General features: G+C 31.4%; 1 protein-coding gene and 1 non-coding gene across 2 annotated transcripts; both read right to left on the bottom strand.

Moving 5' to 3' along the window:
• Positions 1-505: 505 nt before the first annotated feature.
• LOC132254390 (small nucleolar RNA snoR135) lies at positions 506-653 on the bottom strand. Its single transcript, XR_009466670.1, has one exon. It is a non-coding gene; the product is annotated as a small nucleolar RNA snoR135 (small nucleolar RNA).
• A 2,895-nt stretch (positions 654-3,548) lies between these two features.
• Positions 3,549-6,771, bottom strand: LOC104880229 (probable disease resistance protein At5g63020). Its single transcript, XM_010656302.3, has 2 exons — positions 3,851-6,771; positions 3,549-3,725 (listed from the first exon to the last, which is right to left on the bottom strand). Exon 1 carries the CDS (start codon positions 6,601-6,603, stop codon positions 3,946-3,948), a length of 2,658 nt encoding a protein of 885 aa, XP_010654604.1. The 5' UTR covers positions 6,604-6,771; the 3' UTR covers positions 3,549-3,725; positions 3,851-3,945.
• Positions 6,772-10,832: the final 4,061 nt, after the last annotated feature.

Raw genomic sequence — 10,832 nt, 5'->3', positions numbered from 1 at the left:
AAATTTAATTAATTTTTTACATTTTATTAATTTTTGAGTAAGTTTATATTTTAAATATTTTAAAATAAAAATATTTAAAATTAAATAAAATTAAAAAGATAAATATAAAAAAATTTAAAAGTAAAATGATAATAACGGTTTTAAAATAAGATTAATTAAATAAATAATATTACATTTAATATTAAAATTATAATTTATTTAATTTAGATATATTCAATAATATAAAATAAATATGATATATATATATATATATATATATATATATATATATATATATATATATATATATATATATATATATATATATGATTTTTTTTAATATTCATATTTTTATAATTAAATATCATATAAATGGTATAATAAAAAGACTTAGAATTATAATGATTGTTGTTTGGGATTAATAGATCAAATCGAAGTCGTTCTCTGAAGGTAGGTTTGGGAATGGAGTAAAGAAAATCGAGCAATGACAATAGAAAATGAAATAAATAAAGGGGGAAAATGGAAGAGATGTGGGGAAGATGATTGTTGAGAATTTCAATGGTAGAGATGAAACCCAACTGCCCACCTTCCCCTCGATCATTATTGCAGGGAACTCTTTCGGCTTCATCGCGCATCAATTGTAGCACAACGCCGATACACACAATCCCTGCTTCTAACATTTCCTAACGTTCTACCAAATCCCTCACCCTAATTTCTGTGGCAGAAGAATTGTAATACCAGATCAGAGAGAGACAAAAAAATACCGCTTTGGGAGATTAGGAGGTTTGTTCTGGCACTCTCTGTGCGTATGTGTTTATATATACACACGTATGAGACGATTAGGGTTTTGCTAGGGTTTCAACTTTCAAGTTCCAAACATCAAATTAGATTGACCAAAATGCCCTTCACACAACCCCTTATTTGCGTCGTTAACGCAATGACCTGGCTCGACTAGCAATTTTTTACCTTTTTTTTTTCTCCACCACCCTTCCTTTTATACTCTTTTACATTATTTATTTATTATTTCTCAGGTCTTTTTTATTTTTATTTATTTACAAATATAAAACTTATCCTGCATTTTTACATCAAATTAACAAACAACCAACCTAAACTTAATCTAAATTAATCTCTAAATGTACCTAATCTAAATCCAATTCAACCTTATTTTTTTAAATTTGAGTTGATTAAATTAAATTCAGATTAATTCAACTAAATTTGATTATTGATAGGATTGATTGAATTGCATTATTTAAAATTCATTCATAATGTTTTTTTAAAAACTTTTTTTATCTATATATAAAATTTCAAAATAACAACAAAAAAATTATAAATAAACTCATATATATATATATATATATATATATATATATATATTTCTTTAAAAAATGAAAAAAAAAATAATTATAACTTGATATTTTTCTTAAAAATATAAAAAAATTAAATATTACTATACATAATAATAAATATCATAAACATTATAAAAACATTAACTATTCCAAGCTTGGTTTGAAGCTAACCCAAGTTAAGTTTAAATTGAAAAAATTTAACACAAATTTAATCAGAATAATGAAAATATTTGCCCAAAGCCATTCAAATATGCAATTGGGTTCAGGATGGGTTGGGTGGGACCAATGTATTACACCCCTAATCATTTCTATTTATAACCACTCCTTTTCCTAAAGGAAGGTGCAAAACAAATTTTTATTTAATTTTTTTTGCAATATCAAATTCATAAACCTAAAGAAATTATTATTAAGACTTGCTTGGATACATTTTTTTTTTAAAATAAAACTTAATATAGAAACTTTTATATGAAAAATATAATCTTATTTTGTACCCTTAAAATTTATTTTAAAAAATTCTAAAATTTAAAATAGTGAAATTCTTTTAATATCCCAACATTTTTAATCCAATTAAAAGCCAAAAAACAGGAAATATATATCCAAAAGGACACTAAATTTCGCTTCCCATGGCCAAATAGTGAAATTCTTTTAATATCCCAACATTTTAAATCCAATTAAAAGCCAAAAAACAGGAAATATATATCCAAAAGGACACTAATTTTTTTTTTTAAAATAAAACTTAATATAGAAACTTTTATATGAAACATATAATCTTATTTTGTACCCTTAAAATTTATTTTAAAAAATTCTAAATTTTAAAATAGTGAAATTCTTTTAATATCCCAACATTTTAAATCCAATAAAAAGCCAAAAAACAGGAAATAATGAGTATTTTTTGCAAAATACTCATTATTGATTTTCCGCAAGAGGGTCGTTTTTCTAACACCCCCAATTCCATACAACCCAATACTTCTTACTTGCTCATCTTCCAGGCATCTCCGAACCTTCTCGAACATCAAGTCTAAGCCCACAGTCTTCCCCATCGGTCTCTCATCCACAGGAGCACAAGGCAATCTATGAGCCACAAAATCAAAATGCCCTTTGCCCTTTAATTCAGTCACAGCATCGATCTTTCTACTCACAATCTTCCCCAGCCTGTAGCTTGACCTGCAATTCTCAGGACAGGTTCCGAGACATTTCTGTTGGATTTCTTGACTCCCATTTTGCAATATTTCTTCCCATATTTTAATTTAATCTTTAAACTTGTTTTTTTAAAAACAATATAAATAAATTAGATTAAATTATAAAAATCACTTGACCACTTTCCCATATTTTAATTTAATCTTTAAACTTGTTTTTTTAAAAACAATATCAAATTGTAAGTGAACCTAGACTAAATTATATAGAATTTAAATGATTGAGTGATATATGATTTTTTTTTGGGACTATTGAGTGATATATGATTTTTTTTTTAAATAAAAAATTTGATTTTTAAATGATGTAAATCAAGTAACAAAAAAAAAAAAAAGTAACCATTATTTCTTAGTGTTAAATAACAATAAAAAAAATTCATAAATATTATAAATATTTTTGAATTTCAGAAATTAAAGATTGAAATTCAAGTAAGAATTTATTTTACTATGCTTTAAATTGTTTAAATGAAAAAAAATTTAAAAGATAAACATACAAATAAATGCTAACAAATTTAAAATGTTAAATTTCATTGACAAAATATAAAGTATGCTTCGATTTTATTACAATAGTAACTTTTAAAACAATTTAAAATTATTTTAAATAAAAATTATGAAGAAGGAAAGTGACACTTCATTTTCACCTATACCATTTTTTTTTTACCAAACCAATAATAATATTGATATAACATGGAAAAAATTTCCCCACTCATCAACAAATTACTAAAAATCATCAAAAATAATTTTATTTTCCCAAAAAAATAAAATTAAAAATATTTATGTTTAATATTTAATAAATCTTACAAAAAATCAATCGTCTACTTTCATCCATATTTTAATTTAATCCTTACATTTTTTTAATAATATTAAATTCTAAAAGAGAATAATGTTTAGGGTAGGCAAAATCTTATAATTGAATCAAAGAATGCAAAACTTTTAAAATTAGAGAAGTATCTATTCACCCCATCCATGTTTTCACACAATATAAGACGTTTACACCTTCAAGATAATATTTAGAATATTTCAAGACAGAAACTTAAGCTAAGAATAGTCAAATTTTATAGAAACATAGGAAATTGATCACCTTAAAACTTCACAATACACATACATACAAAAAGTTCTTTCTTCACAATTACTATTTTGATGTCCTTCCTATGCATTCCCACCATCCGATTACTCAACAATTGCACCAAATGTTCTTCAAAAACTTCTCCTACAAAAACAATCATTCATTTGCCTTGGACAAAACTTCATTTCTTGAACAATATTTATATGTGGAAGTGCATTCAAACATCTCTCATGACATAAAACAAATGGAAGCGAAAACAGAAAATGTACCTGGGAGAGGAAGGCCAATGGGTTTGTTAGAAAACAGGGAGGAAAGGAAATGAAGGAAACCCAACAATTCCAACAAACCTCCATGACATAGAACTCTAATACCTTTTTTTGAAATACGGAGTGCAAATGCGCTTGAGGTTGTCATCCTCCCACTCCAACTGCTCCCACCAGGTTGGATGCCCCGCAATTTCTTTTAAAGTGTTGGTGGCATTATTGGAATTCAATGGCAATTTCCTTAGATTTGGACAACCACCCACATTGATCTCTTTGAGGGAAGGAAATGGCAAAGCTCGCTTGTAGATACTCTTCAGATTTGGGAGATCTTCCAACTGTAACGTCACAAGTCTTGAGAATATGCTGAGATTTTGTTGGTCAATTTCTGAGTCTCCATACTCATCACTCCCTATAATTTCTTCCATTTCCCAACTAGCACGAACTGACAGGAACTCAAGGCTTGGAGCATAAATAAGCCAAGTCAGGTTCAAGAATCGACATCCCATAATAAACACCTTAACAAGGTTGTGGAAGTTTGAGTTTGAGATATGACCTCGAGACAGTCCCATATTTATTTTAACACGTTCCAAATCATTACAATATTCAAATCGAAGCACAGTGAGTGTTTGCAAAGTCGAAAGTGGCAGCTCCACCACCTTCAAACCTGGGCACGTCATCAAGCATAGATCTCGTACGCACTTTTGCAGCATCAAGGAGGTGAGATATATTTGAACAGCTGGGACTGTAAGTAAGGTGATACTTATCCAACTGAGGTATTCCAAGCACTCCAGCTCCTGCAACACTCCAACTTCATCATATTCTACAATATCCAAGGCGTGCAGCATTCTAAACATCTGCAAATTTGGAAGGCAAGATATCACATTTGATGGAATTACTTCAAGCGCCACTACATGGTCTAACATCAAACACCTCAGTTTTGTCAAATTCTTCAGTTCTATAGGCATCCTTTTTATACTCGTCCCTGTTAGATTCAGATATTCCAAACTCTCTAATCTGCAAATCTCCAAAGGCAACTCCACTAAATTTCTATTGTCTGACAAATCCAAAACTCTTATGACAGGCATGGATTGGAAGAATCCAATTGGAAGTGACTTCATGTTACTATTTCTCAAAATCAAAGTTTGGAGATTGAGGAAACGGGGTGATAGAGAGAGTCCTTCATTGATATTAGAATGCCATAGTGAAATCCGTTGAGCTTCTTTCCATTTCACAATTTCATATGCTTCAATCAACTCAACATGTTTTAGTACAAAACTTTTGTGCTTTTCTTCCCCAGATTCACATGATAACCAAAGAGCCATGTCACGGATCACATCATGCATCTTACAAGTGCTTTCCGATACATCACCTTCCAAGAGACACGCAAGTTTTAAGCTTCTAATAATCCCATCTCCTTGATTGCGAGCTTTGTGTACATCAGCAAATTTGTTTACAAACCCCTCCCCGATCCAAAGATCTATGAGTTCTTCATTCTCAATTATACTGTCTTCAGGGAATATAGAACAATATAGGAAACATGATTTGATGGTATGATTGTCCAAGTGATCGTAACTGAATTTCAAAATTGGAAATACATGATCTCCCATACCTGAAAACTCTGCTGGGTAACTCTTCAGCACTTGTAATGCTTGCTCCCATTCCCGAGGAGTTTTCCTGCTAGCCATTGATCGCCCAATGACGACGAGGGCAAGAGGCAGTCCTTCACATTCTTCAACAACAATCTTAGCAAGCCTTTTTATATCCGGATGTGAATTCAGGATATTCTCACCAACCTTATCACAGAACAGAGAAAATGCTTCATCCGGTGTCAAACACTCTACCCTCATCCTCTTATGAACTTCCATTTCATCGCATACTCGTTCAGATCTCGTAGTGAGTAGTACTACTCTGGACTTCGTTTGATCACTCAAATCAGGGATCCCCACCTCCAAGAGATCGAGTCGCTCCCACATATCATCAAGCAATATCACAAAGTTTTTGGCTTTCAACAACTTGAAAATTTCTGCAGCCTTCTCCTCCTTGGTACTACTCTTCCAGTTGTGCTCTGGGATCGTTAATTTCTTCAGAATCACTTCTTGAATTTTCTCTATGCTGATTGATTTCGACACCACTACCCATATCACCACATCAAAATCGTTACTTCTACCAAAATACTCATTATTGATTTTCTTCAAGAGGGTCGTTTTTCCAGCACCCCCAATTCCATACAACCCAATACTTCTTACTTGCTCATCTTCCAGGCATCTCCGAACCTTCTCGAACATCAAGTCTAAGCCCACAGTCTTCCCCATCGGCCTCTCATCCACCGGAGCACGAGGCAACCTATCAGTCACAACATCAAAATGCCCTTTGTCCGTTAATTCAGTCACAGCATTAATCTTTTCAGTCACAGTCTTCCCCAGCCTGTATCTTGACCTACAATTCTTGGGACAGGTTCCGAGACATTTCTGTTGGATTTCTTGACGCCCATTTTGCAATATTTCTTCCACTTGTTCTTCCATGGCTTGTACAGCGCTGAGCCAACCACCCACTTCATTTTTACGCCTACGCTGTGGTACCTCCTCCTTCTCCTCACGCTCAACTTCTGCCATCACATCCGTTCTTAAGTTGCTCAGTTCCTTCGTCAAGCGCTCCAGAGAGTTGAGATTTTTTTCAAGCTCACGAATATAAACTACACGCTTGGCGGTGCAATCCCACAAGCGGGTGGCGACGTCCAAGATTGGGCTCACACAATCCATTGCTTGAGGGGATGACAGAAAAAAGATGAGTTGAAAAACAAGTGAAGAACTGAAAAGAGAAGAGATGATGAGTCGCCGCAGTGGATCTGACGAACAACAGTCGTTTTAACAGGACACCAAAAAGAGAAGAAGGAAAAAACAGAAAAACAAAAGGTGAGGGCGACTTGAAAGACTTTTTTTTGTAACATTTGGTAATTGTGGCCGACAGCCTGTAATATCAGGGGTCCTACAGTTTGCTTTCATTGCTACTTGCAAGTCTTATCCTCAGAAGTGTCGGCATGGCCTGTTGCAATCTCGTTCTGATCCAATTAACTATTCCAAGCTTGGTTTGAACCTAACCCGAGTTTGGATTGAAAAAATTTAACACAAACTCAATCGGAATAATGAGAATATCTACCCAAACCCGGGATTGGGTTGAGGATGGGTTGGGCGTTAAGGTTGGGTCGGACCAATGTGTTACACCCCTAATTATTTCTATTTATAATCCCTCTACCCTTATATGCAATTTAAAAAACCAAAAAGAAAAACTTTAAAGATGAACCACTCCTTTTCCCAAAGGAAGGTCGAAAATAAATTTTTATTTATTTTATTTAATTTTGTTTGCAATATCAAATTCATAAACCTAAATAAATTATTATTAAGACTTGCTTGGATACAATTTTTTTTTTTTAAATAAAACTTAATACAGAAACTTTTATATGAAAAATATAATCTTATTTTGCACCCTTAAAAATTCTAAAATTTAAAATAGTGAAATTTTTTTAAAATCCCAACATTTTCAATCCAATCAAAAGCCAAAAAACAGGAAATATATATCCAAAAAGGACACTAAATTTCGCTTCCCATCGCCAAAAAAGATTGTAAAAGAAAAGAAAAATTTTCAAATTGAAATGTCAATTTAGGATCATGGAGTTTAACTAAAGGAGATTTTGGACCATCTTTGAAAGGCAATACACAAAGGGCAAACTTTAGAGAGGTGATCTCTCAAAATGGAACTACTGGGGATATTTTTCCTGCAGCTCTTTTGGTTGAGACCGAGGCATATGCATCAAACCCTGTAGTTTTCTCGCATTTTAATTACAAAACAGAAACAGTTCACCAATACAATCCAATAGACAATGGAGATCACCAAAATCTGCTGTGAATCTTAGAGGAATTTGTAGGCACCCCAAACATTCGAGCTTCTTCAGTTATGAGGCTTTTTCCTGAGGAAGAATATCCTCCACCTCAGTGATAGAACACTAAGATTTTATAATGAAAGCATAGGGTTTGATGTAGCTTAATATTTGATTCTGACTACCGTATGTAGGGGGGGCGCCCTGCCACTTTGGATGGGTTCCTCTAATTTCATCATCAATATAAATGAAAAACAATCATGCTTGTTTAAATGTTTGCTTGTGTTCATAGAATGTTATGATGGATCTCATAAGCCATAATACATGAAGGACCCCCAAATGGTACATGTACCTGTTTTGTAGCAATAGTTAAAAAAGAAAAGCATAAATAAATATATATATATATTTTTTTAAATTTCCAATTTTATTATAACTGTTAAAATATTTTATTTAAGATTTAATTTCTAAAATTTTAATACAAATTTATGATGACAATTTTTTACATAATTTATTTATTATGAATTAACAAACAAACAACCTAAACTTAATCCAAATTAATATCTAAATATGCCTAATCCAAATCTAATTCAATATCAGTTTTCTAAATTTGAATTGATTAAGTTAAAATCGGATTGATTGGACTAAATTTGATTATTGATCGGATTGCATTATTCAAAATTCATTCATAATGTCTTTTAATTTTTTTTTATATATTTATTTCAAAATTTAAATAATAAATAAGATAAAATTTCAAGATAATGTGAAAAAAGTAAAAATAAACTCATATATATATATATATATATATTTTATATAAAATGAAAAAGTATATTATATAATTATAAATTGATATTTTTCTTAAAAATAAAAAATAAAAAAATATTATTATACATAATAATAAATATTATAAACATTATAAAACATTAACTATTCCAAGCTTGGTTTAAACCTAACCCAAATTAAGTTTAGATTGAAAATTTTTAACACAAACTTAATCAGAATAATAGGAGAATATTTGCCCAAACCCATTCAAACATGGGATTGGGATTTAAGGTTGGGTCGGACCAATGTGTTACACCCCTAATTATTTCTATTTATAATCCCTCTACCCTTATATGCAATTAAAAAAACCAAAAAGGAAAACTTTAAAGATGAACAACTCCTTTTCCCAAAGGAAGGTGCAAAACAAATTTTTATTTATTTTATTTAAATTTTTTTGCAATATCAAATTCATAAACCTTAATAAATTATTATTAAGACTTGATTGGATACATTTTTTAAATCATCTAATCAAACAGATTTTATACTTTTGATAAAATTTTGAAAAATTATTTATAGGGTTAAAAAATTACTTGTAATGTTTTTGAAAAAGTATTCCCACTAAAAATACTTGGGAATCTAGAATCTACTTGTGCATGGCCATATGAGTATGAACTCAGCAAAAATTCACTTCTCGCTTTTTCCCAAACAGCACTTTGAATCTTGTGTCACATCTACTTTCTCCTTCTTTTGGAGTTTGTTGCCTGTAAGTTTCTGCGAAGGCAGAAGAAATAAGATTCTACTACCCTCACCATAAACGTCACATTCTTGGTCCCTACCCTAAATTAACTTACAGGACCCACCAACTCACCACCCATTCCCATGTTTTATTGTTTCACAAATCCCTGAAATCACAAAATCATTTAGGCCATGTAACATCATGTTGAGATTTTATCCGTAAAATCAGGTTATCGATATATTTATTATTAGAACTAATAGTCATTCTTTTGTTTAATATATAAAAGTTATTTCTATATATTAAATAATATAATATAATTTTTTTATAGAGTTTAAATATTTTAATAATGAATATTAATAATAATTAATTAATTAATTAATTAATTAATTGATGAAGTTTTAAAATTTTAAACAATTTTCAAATAATATTAGACATGAAAAAGATTTCATATTTTTTTAATAATTAATATTAGAAAGTAATATAATTTTTATTTTAAGCAAATATCAAACATTAAAAAATAATATTATTTATTTATTTTATTAATAACTTAGTAAATCATATCGGTATTAATATTTAAAGATATTATATCCCAATCAAAATAATATCTTAATATATCCATACGCTTAACATATCCTAGTGAAATATGATATCTTAGGTACATGGATGACAATTTGTGTTGGTGGGTCAAATTCTACTAAATAAATTAATCGAAACATAATATAAATAATAATAGGATAATTGTATTTAAAAGGCATATGAATGTGATAATTTTTTTTTTTTCAGTTTACTTTTGATATTAAATAATTAAAAACATTGTTTACATATGCATGAATACCAATTATTATTATTATTTTATTTTTTATATTTTATATTGTAGACCCCCATTTTGGGAGCACTTTCTTTTTGAATTTGTTGCAGCTTATTTGGCCAGATGGAGCATTTCTAAGAGGCCACGTGTCAATCCCTGATTGGCTATCATGGAATCAGAACAGTGTTTTTGAAAGCCAATCAGAGATTGACACCTGGCAAGGAGGAATCTGCAAAAGCTGCAGGTTGTTGAGGGGCAGAAGGCAGCTGCAGGTGGGTGCTGGAGGGGGAGTGCTTTTCGGAGGGTGCTTTTCCATTGATGAGAAGGGGGGGGGGGGGGAGCGTTTTGGGGCGGAGTGGAGAGAGATTTTCTGGAGAGAAAAAGCTGTTACAGAGGAGGGGATTCATCTTTCGGGGTGAGGGTGAGAACTGGAGAGAAGGTGATTTTTTCTGGTCATTTTTAGAGGGATGTTTTCTTGAGGAGAAAAACTTGGATAGTTTTGCTGAGGAGTATTCGTTTAGCTTGAGAGGGAGAGGATTGTTAGAGCTTCAGGGGATTTTCCATTGATGAGAAGGGGGGGGGGGGGGAGCTTCCTTTCGGGTTTTTGAGAGAAGATATTTTGAAGGGGTTCCAGGGAGTTTTTCCATGAGAGAGGGAGTTAGAGGAGGATAACCAGAGCTGAGAGGAACCACAGAGAGAGGGGAGCTTTTGTTTGGTTGTTTAGAGAGGGAACAGAGAGGTTTGAGGCTGCCGAGGTGGGTGGTAGCTAGAAAACCAAGGGGAGCTTTTGTTTGGAGATTTTTTGGAGAGC

Source organism: Vitis vinifera, chromosome 9 (assembly GCF_030704535.1).
Source record: "Vitis vinifera cultivar Pinot Noir 40024 chromosome 9, ASM3070453v1".
NCBI classification, from domain to species: domain Eukaryota; kingdom Viridiplantae; phylum Streptophyta; class Magnoliopsida; order Vitales; family Vitaceae; genus Vitis; species Vitis vinifera.
The sequence above is the reverse complement of the archived record's forward strand: the minus strand, read 5'-3'. Positions and strand labels throughout refer to the sequence as shown.